Source organism: Staurois parvus, unplaced genomic scaffold (assembly GCF_062004578.1).
Source record: "Staurois parvus isolate SC_StPar_1 unplaced genomic scaffold, SC_StPar_1.0 ptg000034l, whole genome shotgun sequence".
NCBI classification, from domain to species: Eukaryota; Metazoa; Chordata; class Amphibia; order Anura; family Ranidae; genus Staurois; species Staurois parvus.
In genome coordinates this window covers 1,174,838-1,191,940 of record NW_028317830.1, presented here as the reverse complement: position 1 = coordinate 1,191,940, position 17,103 = coordinate 1,174,838, and the positions used below count along the sequence as shown (strand labels likewise).

The 17,103-nt window shown below is 44.4% G+C and overlaps 1 protein-coding gene across 1 annotated transcript in view; it reads right to left on the bottom strand.

Annotated features, from left to right (window-relative positions):
• Positions 1 to 17,103, bottom strand: part of LOC149470667 (uromodulin-like) — a 55,809-nt gene that overhangs the window by 27,193 nt on the left and 11,513 nt on the right. The window contains exons 5-8 of the mRNA XM_089661613.1: positions 12,780 to 12,902; positions 10,798 to 10,975; positions 7,772 to 7,909; positions 4,678 to 4,692 (exon numbers count right to left, since the gene is read on the bottom strand). Of these exons, the coding sequence (XP_089517739.1) occupies positions 4,678 to 4,692; positions 7,772 to 7,909; positions 10,798 to 10,975; positions 12,780 to 12,902 (454 nt within the window). The remainder of the gene's footprint in view (positions 1 to 4,677; positions 4,693 to 7,771; positions 7,910 to 10,797; positions 10,976 to 12,779; positions 12,903 to 17,103) is intronic.

Below are 17,103 nucleotides of genomic sequence, written 5' to 3'. Positions count from 1 at the left end.
AAAAGTGGTGGTGCAAATACAGAATCACCTCACCCTTCAGTCATTCTTCACCTGGGCCACCATCATTGCTGACTACACATTATTTATGTTTACATCTCTCCCTGGCCCTGAATTCAGCAAGCAGTAGTGATGGTGCAGGCTATGTACATTTATGTGGTACACATGTAAACTTTTGGCCAAATGTGAAATACATAAAATTCATTAAAACTGGACATTGAACAGTCATTTCTTGTTATGCTTTATGCAGCTAACACTGAATAGCACACAATACTGCTGCATGCTGAGCTATATAAAACTGGGTGTGGTATTAATCTGACCATAGGGTGTCTATGTCCCTATGAATGAGCCCTAAAAGCAAATAGAAAGGTCAGGGTTGGCTTTGGTATAAGCACTTGAAGTTTTATCATTTTAAGTCAAATGCAGAAGGTTTCTCTCCATATATTTGCAAATGCATGTGTTACAAACCACACCATCCCCAATTATCTTCATGACCCAGCACGGTCTCTCTTTGCTCCCCACACATAACCCACCACTTCACATGACCTGCATTTGGGAGATAAGCCGCCATCCCGTATTCCCAGAACCTGCACATAGATCCCACCATTCTACACCTCCTATGCACTGAATGCCGGGTAATATGATCAACAGTGACCTTCTGTCCCTTGGTGCTGTGAGCTGCCCAGACAGCCACACAGTTCCCTAGCCAGGTGTCAAGTAGTTGGGTTCTCTGATGTTCCTACATGTGGATGTACCACATAACCCACCACCTACATTCGGGGAGGTAAGCCACCATCTTGTATTCCCAGAACCTGCATATAGATCCCATCACTCTGCACCTCCTATGCACTGAGTGTTGGCTAGTATGACCACCAGCTGTGACCTTTTGTCCCCTGGTGCTGTTAGGTGTCAAGATAGCCACCCAGTTCCCTGGCCAGGTGTCAAGCAGTTGGATCCTCTGATGTTCCTACATGTGGATCTACCATGTGCAGGATGCAGACTTTACCTTTACATCTGACACAAAAGGCGTTCTGGCTCCTGAATGTGGCTTGGCCAGGGGAGGTAGAGCTCAGGTTGCCTGGCCACAGAAATGCCCCCCCCCCCCAGCTCAGGTGTAAATACCTGCCCAGAGGCCAGGTAACAGTGTTTCTCCTGCCCTTTTTCAATTTTGCTGCCTATGTGGGCCTGAGCTGCAGTCAGGTCACCCAGTACCTTCACCCAGCCCAGGGCCCTGGAAGTGCTCCACTGGACCTTCCTCTGTATACCATTTCTGCTGCTGACCATCTCATCTGCTGAGCACCTAATCCACTGCTAATGTCATCTGCTGGCCATTTTCTCTGATTTGCTGATCTTCTCCTCTGCTGACCACCTCTGTGGATCTCCATCCATCCTCTCAAATGCCCTCAGTAAGCCTTTCTCACTATGTTGTACCCTCTTGCAGATTCCCTCTTGCCATTTCCTCAATTATAAGTCAGTTATTGCTGCCCTGTGACCTTTTTGTGCCCAGAGTGTTGCTCTGTGATTGCTTCCCTGCAACCTTAGACATGCTCATTTGATATTCCATATTTCCACCCTGTATTGCTGCTGATTGTCCCTTGTCATGCTCTGGACTGCTGCCCTGTTATTGATTCCCTGTGACTTACTCTTTTATTGTTCATCCGTGCCATGCCCTAGTTTATTGCCCTGTCATTGCTACCTTGAGCCTCTGGATGTACCCTTCTGACGTTACATGTCACCATGATACCACCTTTTATACCTGCTGATTGTCCTTTGATGTGCTCTGAATTGCTGTCCTGTAGCTGCTGACTTTCAAAAAACAGCCACTTACCTGTCTCTCGGTCCCGCAGTGTGTCCCCTGCACCCCGTTTCACCGGCTGTCCTGTGTTTCAGGGGGCCAGCATCTTCAGTGTGGGTACCCGGCTGGGATAACTTGTGACTTCACAGCCGGGCACCCACTGCACATGCGCGATTAGCACTGTGCTTCATGAATGGTCCTGTAGTCTTCTGGGACCTGTCACGTGTCCCAAAAGACTACAGGGTGGGAGGGAAGGAGGGAGGACACCTTCAGCTTCCGATCTCCAATTCTTAATGGGGAGCAGTCCTTAAAGCAGAACTTCCCCTTTTGGGTAGAGCTCCATGCTTTGAAGAAGAGTCTTGATGCAACAGTGTGGCTTCACATGTATTTGCAAATGCAAGCAACAAAAATCTTTGTTTTTGCCTAAATATTGAATATTTTTGTGATTCCCAGCTGGAATGCTTGCTGGGTAAGTTATGTGTTGATCACTTTACTGCCTGCTGCACCTTTTCTAAGCTATTTAAAAATAGATCTGAGCAGTTATCGTATGCATTGATGAAGGCTTAAAGCTGAACTCCAGGCAGATAAAAAGATGCACATTGATGAAGCTCTATATTCCTTAAGGAAAAAACAATAAATGCACATATCAATTTTGGACAACACGTATTTATTTATTTAAATTTTTAAGAGGGACATTGGATATATATTTTTGGACTTTTTGGTTTTGGTTTTTAATTTTTATATTTTGGACTTTAATTGGAAATTATTATGGTTATAATTTAATGAAGGGTTTTTTATTATTTTTTCACTGAGCATATTTATGTTAATATTTGTGCACCTCTAAGGGTAGAGGTGAAGTGTGCTTAAAAGTAATTGGGTATAAATAGTGATTTATATTTACTTTATAATAAATGCACATATTTTGCAGGTAAAAAAAATGTACATTTATTTTTATTTTTTTTTAAATTAGGAGCCTGTAAAGCATTGCGATCAGTAGACTGCCAGTGTAGCTGTCTGCCTGTACATCCGATATGGGCAGGAAGTTAATGATTGACAAAAAGGATTACATCCCATATGGGCAGGAAGTTAATGAATGACAAAGAGGATCAATGAACTACCTAGACTGCACGTTAGTGCCTTGGTAGTTCATTGAGAACTACAAGCCATCAGCGGCAATGGCTGATAGTAGTTGTATTTCTCCCATTCACAGAATTTAAAATTGTGATAGTGGGTGTAGGGAGAAGATCCCCCACCTGCTGTCACAATGAGGGCTCGGGGGGGAGGAGGGGTCTGCTGCATGAGTAGCATGTTACTTGTTACACCCTGAACACAGTTGTAACATAGAATTTAGTCAGTCTAACATCAATAGTATGTAAACTAATTGGGGTGATAATAAGGGACTATATCTAAGAATTTACTGAGGAAAACAGTATAATTTGTAGTAATCAGCATGGATTTACGAAAAGGTCATTCTTGCCAAACAAATCTGTTAACATTTTATGAGGAAGTGAACTTCCATCTAGATAAAGGAAGGCCGTTGGATATGGTTTATCTGAATTTTGCAAAGGCATTTGATACAGTTCCATATAAACACTTAATTTACAAACTGAAGTCTGTAGCCATAGACCACAGAATTTGTTCATGGATAGAAAACGGGTTACTAGGGCTCAGGGAGTGTAAGAAGACACGCAGCCACTCAATGAAATTGGAGTAAAAGTGGTTTAACCTTAAATTGCGGAGGGAGTTTTCACTGTCAGGGCGGTAAGAATGTGGAACTCACTTCCACAACTGGTGGTGTGAACAGGAAGCATTGATAGCTTTAAAAAAAAGCTGTTGAATGGGTATTTTGATGAACACAGTACACAGGGGTATGGACAATGATTCTGACATGAACACGCATACAGGTTGAATGGACTGGTGTTTTTATTCAACCTTACCAATTATGTAACTATTTTACTATGTAAGGTGAACATGTCCTTAAGTACAATAAAACCTTAAATGTATTTTTAAATGCTAGTAGTGTGAGTGCCTGGATTTGTGTCCCTGTAAGGCAGGGCTCAGACTTGAGGAGGTAGAAGCAGCACAAGAAGCTGGTCAGTTCCTGTGCTAACAATATGCCTGTTGATAGGAGGAGAAAGCAGAGTGATATGATCATTACAAAACTGCTTCTCCTTCACTGTCTATTCACAGTCTGGAGGTGGGTCCATGACAGCCCAGGGTTAGGAGGAAAGGGAGTAAAATGATCCTTGACATCTTTCAACACTGAAAACTGAGGACATCTTGTGGGGGAAAAGTACTGTGGGGGACAGTTCTCTAATTAGGTGTGTGTCCACAGAAAAGCAAAGAGCCAACATTGGACATTTAGCGATGCCAATGGGTTCAGTAGGGAAATTTGACTCCATGCATGCTCCATATGCTCTATGGGGTCTTTGTTTGTCCATCTTGTCTTTGTTTCATTTGCTCTACTACCCAACGTGTAGCTGAGTGTATGTGTCCGTGTCCAGGGAGGAAGGAAGAAGGCCAGATGTTCCTTCCACCACTTATCTCAGGGTGGACAAGATGACCAAAATTTTAAATGTGTATAATTGCTCGTTCTCCTTCACAGCAACTGACCAGCAGACACGTGATGCTGCCATACACATAACACTGAAAATGGCTGGACATCCCATGTACTGTGTATGGTCAGGAGAGAATGTATAAAGATCAAAGTATCCCTCCTGGAGGAAATGGCAAGATACCGTCAGAGATATATCGTTCCCATAATGTTATGGTTCTAGACTGAATGTTGGTCAAGATGGTGGTATGTGCAGAAGAAGGGGGGGAACAAATCATTAAATTTAAACTTTATTCAGTGTGGTCTGATAACAACAACAAAAAATACTTACGTGTGATAACTGTGTCTGAAAAAAAAGAAGAAAAATGGAATTAATCGAAAGACAAATACATGGCTTACAATTAATCTTACACATTTTCCCTGTTCATCAGAATACTGATAACACTGTTCAACAGGTAAAAAGTTTTGGGCATAAAATTAGCTAATCTTACATAATTTTGGGGTGCTGAAAACGAAAATGACCCTAAAAAATGTTGATTGGCTCTAGTTTCCATGATATATTCACCCATCTAATGACGTAAGCCATTCAAAATTATGATGCAACTTCAGCTGCATATTGCGCAATTGATACTGGTGACCAATAGAAAATGTCATGTATACTGAGATGATGCAATATTAGCCTTTAATTGCATCACTTCACTGCATAAAAGCTGCAGTATCTGTAGCTGATTGTAGTTCGTCTTTACATTTCGTTTTCTGCTTATATAGGCTACTCAGTAATGCCTCGAACTTGTGTGAATAAAGCAGATAATTTCTGCTATATCTGCGGTGAAATAACTTTTATCTCACAAAAAAGGAGGATAACAGGAATGATTAAGAAAGCCTACAACTTGTATTTTGGCTGCAAGATAGGAGACCAGGACAAGAGCTGGGCACCACATATATGCTGCAATTCTTGTGGGACGGCACTGGAGCAATGGTTGAATGGAAAAAAGGCATCTATGCCTTTCGCTGTGCCAATGATTTGGAGAGAGCCAACAGATCATGTTAGTAATTGTTACTTTTGTATGGTGCCTCCAATTGTAAAAGGGCTAAATAAGAAGAAAAAGTTATCTGTGCACTATCCAAATATTCCATCGGCAATACGTCCAGTTCCTCATGGAGAGGGGCTACCAATTCCTAAAGCACCAGAATCCTTCGTGGTTGAGTCAAGTGAGGAAGAACCTGAAGCGTGTAGTCACGTGCAGTTGTAAGAGATAGCCCTTTCCTCGAATACAAGAGAAAAGCCAAGAGAAGCAAAACCGACACAAACTGAAGACAAAACTAGTGAGAATCCTAAGTATTAAAATGATTCAACTTAGCTTATGGCTATAATTTTTCTTGGTAATCCTATGCAATATATTCTGCCATTTAGGCTTTGTTATGTAGTCAATATCACTTGCTTTATATTTGTGGAAAGACATCTATCTATAGAATTATTGTGCATTATGTAGTCATTACGCCTATAGTAGAAAACTTTCCGTTTACAGAAAAACTAGAGCCAATTGACAAATTTCATTGTTATATTTGAACTCAGAATGTGAAATTCATTAAGAAATGGATCCTTTTGTTTCCAAAACTGGCAAAAAATAAAAATTTGTTGAACAGTGTTATTAAAGCTGAACAGAAGATGGAATGTATGAAGTCTTCTAAAATCTACCAAAAAGTACACACATCGCATACAACAATGAGTTTGGCAATGATGGACTTCGCACTGTGATGGGTCACCGTTGGCATTGCAGCGACACCAACAAGGCGCTTTGAAATACTCTAATGAATGTTGTAGATCTGAATATAAAAAGAAGAAGAAAGGAGGAGCCACCATGCACCAATGACATTACTGTGCACTGACAACCACAATAACAGTCCCCGCCTGAAGGACCTCCCCTGTAATGTGTTCATCCAATGGGGCCTAGTCGTAGAGACTAATAATCCTTGAGCACAGTGACATCATGGGTGCTCAGCAGCTCCTTTCTTTTTATCAATGTGTTTGGACCATGGAGGGGGGGGAGCAGGTACCTGATTTTGACACTTCTACTTTGACCACCTAGTTGATTGGAGCGGTGGTTCACCTCCCCTCATTCCCCTGTGGCTTCTTGGGACACGTTACGGGTGCAGCGTGGCTCAAGCAAGAGCAGTGGGCAGCCGATTGGGAAGCTGCAAGGAGTCACAGTTGGCTGCCCACAGGTAAGTTCCCAGTACCTGGATCCAAAGACCGGCAAAGAGATGGGTCAGGTGAGGACATCACTCGATCCAGAGACAGGAAAGTGTGTGTTATTAAAATTCAGCAGCAACAGGATTTTTGTTTACAGGGCGATGATCCTCCTTAAGGGGGCAAATTGTAACAGCTTTTGGAAATCAGGTGCTTCACTATCCAGGTCTCTGCCACTTGTCTCCTGATTCCTGATTGTCACCAAAGGGGCCTCAGAGCCACATTTATAACCCTCTTCAAAGGTGGCAAACAGGCTCTCCTTAGATTCTGTCCCCCTATGAAGTAGTGAAAGTCTACCCTGCTACAAGAGATCTGCCATGAGCCAAGACATCAGCCATAGTCCCTTGCATTGTTCCAGCCTACCTTGGACTCTGAGGTGCCCTGCCTTGGGAAAGGAAGGGGGGGGTCCTCTTGATCTATTCTACATATTATAGGATACATTTACAACTGAGCAAAAGTTTGCACCCCCTCCTAATGGCTACAGCAGGTATGCAGCCCTGGGATCTTAAAACCAAATATCCCATCAAGTAAAATGGAGCTTCATCCAAAAGAGGAAGTTCCGCTGTTCCTCCACCTCCTCCCCCATCATCTTTGACACATATTTTTTTGGGGGGTAGCATTGGGTACCCACTCCCCTTGCCTAGGTGTGTTGGTCCAGTGGTCTGGATTGCAAAGCTAGCAATGTTCCTGAGTCTAAGGGGAGGTCTGCAGTGAGGTGATCTGCAGCATATGAAGGTGTAGGAGCACTTAGCACCACACAGCATCATACGTAACCTGGGGGTGCAGTGAAATCTGGAGGGGTGTGGCCCACCCCAGCACCCCCCTAGATCCATGCTGGTCCACTGATTTATGTACTGCCTTTGTTGTGCCTAGACCTGAAAAGCAGGACATCGTGTTACTGACACACAGCTAAATGAATCGAAGGAAGAACACACTTCATTCCCCTCTAATCTCTGATTAGTCAGCTGTACACAAGTCTGCCATTTCTTGTGAAGGACGTGCTGGGCTTTCTTAGCAAGCCTAGCATACTCTGCCTGTTTAAAATGTTTATTTATAATATTAATAAATAGTATAAATCATAATTACAACTTACTGTACAAACCATGAACCTAAAAAAAAAGAAAACATGAATCAACATCTGATATTTTGGGCAATGGTAGCCCAGTGCTGTTACCTATGAATCCTTGTATGCGAACTGCATGAACGCCTCCTGCATTTATAGTAATTGTATAATTTCCTTTTACAGGATATTTCAGGAGATGCATAGAGCCCCAGTGCTCTGACACCAGCTCTTCCAGGCCAAGAACAGAACCTGCGCCAAAAACAAAGGGATCAATATCATGAAACCAACCGTCTGCTCCTAGATGCTGGCCAAGTCTCCAGCTCTTCTCTCTCAAGCCAAATATCTCGATAATTCTGCTCTTTGTCTCCCATCATCCCACAGGCCATTTTTACATTTGAGTTTAACAAAAAGTTTGACAAAATTTGGTCAGTGGTTGTTTTGGTACCCTAATGGCTTTATCACCAACATTCTTCAGGTTCTAGGTATGGAGAAAATAGACTAAAATCTGCTTTAACTTTAAGAGGTTTTTTTAATCAATTTTTTTCATGCTTTCAATCAATAACACAACTTTCACCTAAGATTCACACATTTTTCAATGTAATCCAATTAGGAATAAATATGTGAATCCTAAGAAATATGTAGCGCTACCCTTGTGAGGGCCTCTGTGTTTCTAGGTCCCCCTAAGCTCTGCACAGGCAGGCAACACGCATTTTCCACACTTGCATCCGCAGTCAGTAAACAGTCCGTGTGCTTGGTTTTTTTTATTTATTAGGGGAATTAACTTGGATGGGGTGATAGGGATTATGGGATGCCCAATTTGACTGAATCAATGCACCGGGACAACTTCCTTCCTATTTACAGAAACAGATCCAGGACTGTTCTTCTCCTTGAATGTGGTCAGTCTCTGTGGACAGCCCCTTACAGGACAGGGACTCGCAGCCCCTTCGAAAATCAGCTTAGTTTCTTGCAAACTACGTGCAGAAGTATCTCCTCTACCCTGTAGAACTGCTCCCAGCTCCACAGCCTGCAGACACTACCAGCCCTCCTGGCTGCTCTGAAGATCTCCCAGGACAAGGTTAAAGGATTGAGCCCAGAGCTGTCCTTAGAAAGCTTGCTACACATGGGAGGCTCCCTCTTGTAAATCCCTGGGTGTGCTGATCTACTCACTCTCTCCTGTTTGCTCCTATTGCTCCTAGGCCTTGATCATGTTCATGCCGTGATGCTGAATGTATCTTCCTGAGCCATGTTGAGCCCAGCCTGGAGGCCAAGCTCACCCTAGACTTAGTGAACCTCTCCCAGGTCACTGACAGCCTCTTCAGCATTCCATCTTCCACTTGCTAGCCTGGTTCTCCCACATTTATGGGTTGGTCTCACCACTCTATAAGTGCCTCCAAACCTGGGATTGGTTAGACTCCAAAAAACATGCAGATTAGGTCTCCACCCCTTCCACCCACTGGCTTCTGGAAGGTTCCATGGTCCTCCAGAGCCAGGTGGAGGCGATAGAGTCCCAGCCTGTTAAGCCATCCAGCCTGTCCTGCAGTAACCTGACCTAATTACAGACTCACACAGGTACCATGAGTCATACACAATAGATTTACCTGCAGTACACTAGAGGGAGCTACAAATAGATCCCTAAGTGTTGCACACTGATAAGGTCAACCCCTTCAAACTACAAAAAACTACCTATCATTGGCTTTTACAGCAAGGTGCACATGGAAGAACAATGCACATCTCTGACAAACTCAAACTTCCCAGCACACTTTACTTTACTTTCTCTATGGTTTTAAGAGTCTTCCAAATTGGAGCACATATAGCAGTGGATAGATTAAGGGCACTTTTGCCTTAAGGGAGCTGACCCCTCTTTAAAGGCACAGGGATGCAGGGGATGCCCAGCAAGAGCACAATGGTCTCTGAAGGCATCCAGTGCATCCCTGCATCCAATTCAACCAACTGTACAAAAAACATGGCAACCGCCCCAACCTATAACCAGCCTTTGTAGTAAGGTGCACATGGAAGGGCAATGCACATCTCTAACAAATACAAATTTCCCAGTACACTTACCAGTCACCTTGCAAAGAAAATCCAAACTGACCCTATTTAACAATTCACATTGAAAGCAGGGTTTAGTTTGCACACATTTCCAAATATATGTGTAAACTGCAGTGCCTATGTCAAGGCTCCTCTGTATACTATGGTCCTTACTCTGTCATTTTCAGAGTCTCCCAAGTTGGAGCACATATAGCAGTGGATAGATTAAGGTCAGGTTTCCCTGGAGGGGGCCCTTCCCTTCTTTAAAGGCACAGGGACACCTTACTGCAAAGGTTGATTATAGGTTTGGGTGGTTGCCACTTGTTTGCACAGTTGGATGAATTGGATGCAGGGATACATGGGATACCTTCAGCTACCATTGTGCTCTTGCTGGGCCTCCCATGCTTCCCTGTGCCTTTTAGGAGGGGTGGGCTTCCTCCAGGCAAACTTGCCCTTAATCAATCCACTCCTATATGTGCTCTAACTTGGGAGACTCTGAAATTTATAGAGTTGGGATCACAGTAGGCAGAGGTGCCTTGATATAGGCACTGCGGCTTATACATGTATGTACAAATCTGTGCAACTGAACCCTCTGTTTTAACCATGAATTGTTGGACAGGGTCAATTAGTTTTTTTGCAAGCCGACTGGTAAGTGTGCTGGGAAATCTGAGTTTGTTAGGGATGTGTAACTCCTTCGAAGGCCTTTATTCAGTCTCTAAAAGCCTAACAAGATACAGGATGGCCCTGCCCATGGTCCATCCTATCCTTGGGGTTGTGTAATGGTCAGGCACCTTTGCTGGCACTTAGAGTGTCTGCAGCAGTGGAGAGCCTTCCTCTGAGTAGTGCTGTTTAGCTTTTAAAACCTGACAGTTCACATATGTACACAGTATAAAATTGTTACGTAATAACGAGAGTCCAGGGGAGGGGGAAAGACCATGCATATATATAAATACATGAAGGTCAATGTGTGAAAATGTCATCACAAATTGTTTCAACCAAAGACTATGGGTGCTCAACAATACACGTCATGTGCTTTATCCCACAAATGTACATATATCCCTCCCCCCTCCCCCGGGTATCCTGATAATGAAAGAAAATTGTTGACTTACCGCCAGGTCCTTCAAGCTGGAAAGAGTTAATCATGCCATCTGTGGTGATCATTAGTGACCAGAAAACATCGTCGACTGAGAAATATTCACTGTGAACAGAGTCTGTATAGTCGCCAGAGAAGAGGCGCTTTGAACTGTTAACTGCCATGGAAAGGGTGTAATCCAAGTAATGAAATGCCTAGAATGCAAAAATAAATTACATATACAGTATACGGTATCTTCCTTGGAGGGGTTGTCTGTCTAAGGAACTTAGACTAAACTTTCCTGGTCAATATAATAGTTTGCCTTTAGGTCAAATTATATTAGATATTATCCAATGCTATAGCTCTCCCTGCATTGTCTATAGAATGAATGGCCAAATGTTAGAGGACCTGATGTGTCCCTCCCACAGCAATAACATTCTCCACTCTTCTGAGAACATTTTCCACAAGTTTGGAGGGTGTCTGTGGGAATTTGTGCCCATTTGTGTGGTACTGATGTTGGATGAGAAGACCTGGATCACCATTGGCATTCCAATTCATCCCAAAAGTGTTCAGTAGGGTTCAGGTCAGGGCTCTGTACACGACAGTTGAGTTCTTCCATGATCTCGAACCTACTGAATGTCCTAGGGATGAGAAGACCTGATCCTGAAGGTTTTCAGTAGTTTTGAGAGCAGGTACTGATCTTGGATGAGAAGACCTGGATCCCCACTGGCATTCCAATTCATCCCAAAGGTGCTCTGTAGGGTTCAGGTCAGGGCTCTGTACACGACAGTTGAGTTCCTCCATGATCTCAAACCTATTGAATGCCCTAGGGATGAGAAGACCTGATCCTGAAGGTTTTCAGTGGGGTTCAGTGCAGGTACTGATCTTGGATGAGAAGACCTGGCTCACAGTTGGGGTTCCAATTCATCCCAAAGGTGCTCTGTAGGGTTCAGGTCAGGGCTCTGTACATGACACTTGAGTTCCTGCATGACCTCAAACCTATTGAATGCCTTAGGGATGAGAAGACCTGATCCCAAAGCTTTTCAGTAGGGTTGAGGGCAGGTACTGATCTTAGATGAGAAGACTTGGCTCACAGTTGGGGTTCTAATTCATCCCAAAGGTGCTCTGTAGGGTTCAGGTCAGGGCTCTGTACATGACACTTGAGTTCCTCCATGACCTCAAACCTATTGAATGCCTTAGGGAAGAGAAGACCTGATCCCAAAGCTTTTCAGTAGGGTTGAGGGCAGGTACTGATCTTAGATGAGAAGACTTGGCTCACAGTTGGGGTTCCAATTCATCCCAAAGGTCCTTGGTAGGGTTCAAGTAAGGGCTCTGTGCAGGAAACTTGAGTTCCTGGATGTGGTTTTGTACACAGGGGTACAGTCATGATGGAATAGAAAAGAGTATTCACCAAGCTGTTACTATAAGAAATGCACAGTAGAGGAAATATACTCCAAATGAAGATGTCTGTTAAAGGTGAATGTCAGTCACCAGCTCTCTGTTCTGCCCCACCAGTACTCACTGGAGTGGAGGAAGCAGGATCAACTGGCATCACTGAGAGCCTGAGCCAGCTCCCAGTCAGCCATTTAGGCAGATCCCGACATTATTGTCAGGATCCCAGCAGAGCCTGGACCAGCTCTGTGACATCAGCTGATAGCAGGTTTTATCCTGTTTTTGTCTGAATCTGGATCATGGGAGTGCAGAACTAAGTGCAAGCCTGTGACCCACAGAAGAAGTATGACCAAAAGAGATTTGGCCATACTCCTCCTTTAAAAACTGTATTGTTTTTCCATAGCCGGACTCCTTTGTTATTTGCTTATTATTAATGATGGAGAACTCAGTGGAGAGGAATAAGGCCATACTATGATTTTGCAGTGACAGTTGGACAGGACAGGGAATTTTTGGTAGACATATCTTGGTGCTGAAGAGATGTAAAAATCTAACCCTTGAGGGAACTACAGAGCCGGAAGGTTCTCATAGGTATGTTGTGTGATGACACTGACCTGGTAAATGACTTACTTTATTCAGATCAGGGAGGGTAAGTCTGAACACATGTCCGAAGCTTCGTGAGGAGATCTCCCGGTATATGGTGTAATCGGGAGTGCTCTGACTTCCACACGTTCCAGTGGCAAGGATAAGTACCTACAGTGAGAAGAAAACACAATGTAGGTAATGATTAAAGGGTGACAACATTGAAAAGATATTTTCTAGTACCGGCTGGTATTCAATGTGTTCAGCCACCCCAAACCTTTGGTTCTGGAGTAGGGATCAGGTGGGACACCCATCAGGATCTATTTCTTACAATGTAGGCACCAGGACAGGACGTCTATGTTCATCAAATCCGACAAAAATAAATAAATGAAACCTGCATCCACAGAACTCTAAATCTGCACTCAATCCAGAGGAAGGAAAACAAACCTTATCAAGCATGGATCAATTTGCTCCAACAAAGAAAACTTGTTTTTTTATCCTCTTGGACAGGGGTCTCCAAAGTTTCCTAAACAAAGAGCCAGTTTACTGTGTTTCTGGCTGGACTGTGACCAGTGGGAGTAGAAAATGTCCTGGCATTAGTGCCTTGGTGTTAGTGGGAAAAATCCTTGGTTCCTTGGTGACAATAGGAGAAATATTACTCCATTGTCAGTGCTAGTGGGAGGAATAGTAACCCAACATTAGTGTCAGTGGGAAGAAGAGTGCCCCATCATTGGTGTCAGTGGGAGGAATAGTGTCCATCATTGGTGTCAGTGGGAGGAATAGTAACCCAACATTAGTGTCAGTGAGAGGAATAACGCCCCATCATTGGTGTCAACGGGAGGAATAGTGCCCTATCATTGGTGTCAGTGGGAGGAATAGTGCCCTATCATTGGTGTCAGTGGGAGGAATAGTGACACATCATTGGTATCAGTGGAAGGAATAGTGTCCCATCATTGGTATCAGTGGGAGGAATAGTAACCAATCATTGGTGTCAGTGGAAGGAATAGTGCTCTATCATTGGTATCAGTGGGAGGAATAGTGTCCCATCATTGGTATCAGTGGGAGGAATAGTACCCAATCATTGGTATCAGTGGAAGGAATAGTACCCAATCATTGGTATCAGTGGGAGGAATAGTGTCCCATCATTGGTATCAGTGGGAGGAATAGTAACCAGTCATTGGTATCAGTGGAAGGAATAGTGCCCCATCATTGGTATCAGTGGGAGGAATAGTAACCAATCATTGGTGTCAGTGGAAGGAATAGTGTCCCATCATTGGTATCAGTGGAAGGAATAGTACCCAATCATTGGTATCAGTGGAAGGAATAGTACCCAATCATTGGTATCAGTGGGAGGAATAGTGTCCCATCATTGGTATCAGTGGGAGGAATAGTAACCAGTCATTGGTATCAGTGGGAGGAATAGTGTCCCATCATTGGTATCAGTGGGAGGAATAGTAACCAATCATTGGTGTCAGTGGAAGGAATAGTGTCCCATCATTGGTATCAGTGGGAGGAATAGTAACCAATCATTGGTATCAGTGGAAGGAATAGTGCCCTATCATTGGTATCCATGGGAAGAATAGTGCCCCATCATTGGTGTCAGTGGGAGGAATAGTGCCCCATCATTGGTATCAGTGGGAGGAATAGTGCCCCATCATTGGTGTCAGTGGGAGGAATGGTGCCCCATCATTGGTATCAGTGGAAGGAATAGTGTCCCATCATTGGTATCAGTGGGAGGAATAGTGCCCCATCATTGGTATCAGTGGGAGGAATAGTGTCCCATCATTGGTATCAGTGGGAGGAATAGTGCCCCATCATTGGTGTCAGTGGAAGGAATAGTGCCCCATCATTGGTATCAGTGAGAGGAATAGTGCCCCATCATTGGTGTCAGTGGGAGGAATAGTGCCCCATCATTGGTGTCAGTGGGAGGAATAGTGCCCCATCATTGCTATCTGTAGGAAGAATAATGCCCCTTCACTGGAATCAGTGAGAGGATCCAGTTCCCCATTGCTAGTGCCAGTGGGAGGAATAGTGTCATACTGTTGGTGTCAGTGCAGGAATCATTGCCCCATTATTGGTGTCAGTGGGAGGAATAGTGCCCCAAGGGCCTGATAAAGGTATGCATAGGGAAGCAGGCCGAATATTTAGTACATTTATTTTTTTCCCCAAAATGTCCTTGATAATATTTACATTTACAAGTAAATGCAATAAAATTCAGAATTTTAACAATAATAAAGATTCTTTCCCTAGTGAGTAATGATGTCATGCATCTCAGGTGTCTTTATGGCAGTGGGAGGAGGGGCTTTCTCAGCTAAGCACACCCTCCTGCCTGCATGCCTGAGCTAAGGGCAGATGGTTTTAAGGAAGTAGTGGCTACATGAATCCTCTGCCCTAACTCAAGATGGCGGCAGCTAGAAATGTTGGGGGGGGGGGGGGGGTGCTATATGAATGATGAGTTAAATTGAATTCTTTACATGTGTCTCATGGTTGCTGGCAAAGGATGAATCAATAGATCCATAAACATAGCTTTCCTGGGAAAGGATGAAGAGATCTATCAACATTGTAGGTGCTGAGTCTGTGGACCACAACAGGTCTATACCTGGGTATAAGGAACATGTAAGTGTGGTTAGAGATACGAAGGCAATACAAACACCCCCAGAGACCGGTGCCTGCCAATTTTACTACATCCACTAGCCATCAACTCATTGAAATGACAGTGTTCGTCCCCTCCTTAGGGTGAGGGAAGGAGGAGATTAGCTAGATGTTGCCCATGATGCTTATCTGATGGTAGAGTAATGACCGGAGTACCTTTATTAGACTTTCTGATGAAATGTTCCCCAAAGAATGGTCACTCATGGTGAAAGCATTTGGTTAACAAACTAGTTGCTGGATCAAAGCTACTTTCTGTTAAAGGTTATCTGACTTCCCAACACTTTGAGTATTTCCACATCCCCAATGTTTACTACACTGATATAGGGGTTCCGTATAACCCCTGAAATGTGTGTGTAGGCAGGTGCAGCCTGTACTCCCTGCTGTAGGTGGCGCTAGACCAAAACAGCAATAAAGAAGGGGAAGGAAGTGGTGAGGAACTTAGTTCCTCTATGATTTCCTGTGGTCACCAGGAGAACAGCTGTCCGCTTGGACATTGGTGCTCCTTGGGACCTCCATGGCCATCCTGAGTGAAGGCAGAGTTTTTTAAGCCCCTGGCCCCCTGATTTGGAGCGCATTTTGTGAGTGGTTCGTGTAGGGACAGGTACCCCCTTTTTGACAGGGACAGCACTTAGTAGCAGGAAGAGGTTCCATAGGAATAGGAAAAGTGCAGGGGCTATGCTATCTCCACTTAGGAAGCCCCTCAATTGGGTCAGACCAGCCAGGCCACATTCCCGGTCCATGTAGCAGAGGATGTTGGCAGCATTTCAAGCTACAGAACATCTGCTAAGGATCCTGTAAGTGGCTCCGAAGGGTTGTCCTCACCCACCAGACCTGGTTGTACCTTGTTGGGACATTCTACAATAGACGGTTCTTTTTACTTCTTTACTCTGTGTGATCCGTGTCGCCGACATGCTCACATGTTGGCTCATTAACAGTAATCTTGTCAACAAGCAGAATGTCCTATGTGAGCCTTTCTGTTGCTCCAGTACCCCATGTGTTTTGCATCTGTCAGGTATATTATCAACTCAAAGTTGGTGTAAAGGCTCATGGTTTCTTTACCTTCATGCGTTCTATGCCTAAAGGTAAAAAAAACCTCCTCTGTGCAGCAGCCACCCTAATATTCACCTATGCCCCCTCTCGATCCAGCGATGTGCACTGGAGTATGAGCAATCCCGGGACTCCCTCTCCTCATTGTCTGAGACAGCCAATGGCTCCTGCTGCCAATTACAGCCTGTAAGCCAATGAGAAGAGAGAGAAGGGGCAGGGCCACGCTTCAGCTCTGTGTGTGAATGGATACTTGGAGCAGCAGGTACCCCCATAGCAAGCTGCTTGCTGTGGGGGCACCTAACAGGAAGAAGGGGCCAAGAGCATTGGGGAGGGAATCTGTGCAAAGCCACTGCACACAGCAGGTAAGCATAATATGTTTGTTATTTAAAAAAAATAATAAGCTTTTAACCGCATTCCGCCCAGCCACTGTACATATACGGCGGCAGGGCGGCACTCACAGGCAAAACCACGTTTTAAACAAATAGGGGGCGCGCATGAGGCGCGCCGCCGCCCCATTTGTCCTGCGTCGCAGATGTCAGTCGCCGGGTCACAGCTGCTCCTTAGCGGCTATGTCCCGGCGATCGGCGGCAAACAGTGACAGAGAGCACAGCTGCAGTAGCTGTGCTGTCTGTCACTTCCCTGACAGCTCGAGGATGAGCTGATCGAGAAAGAA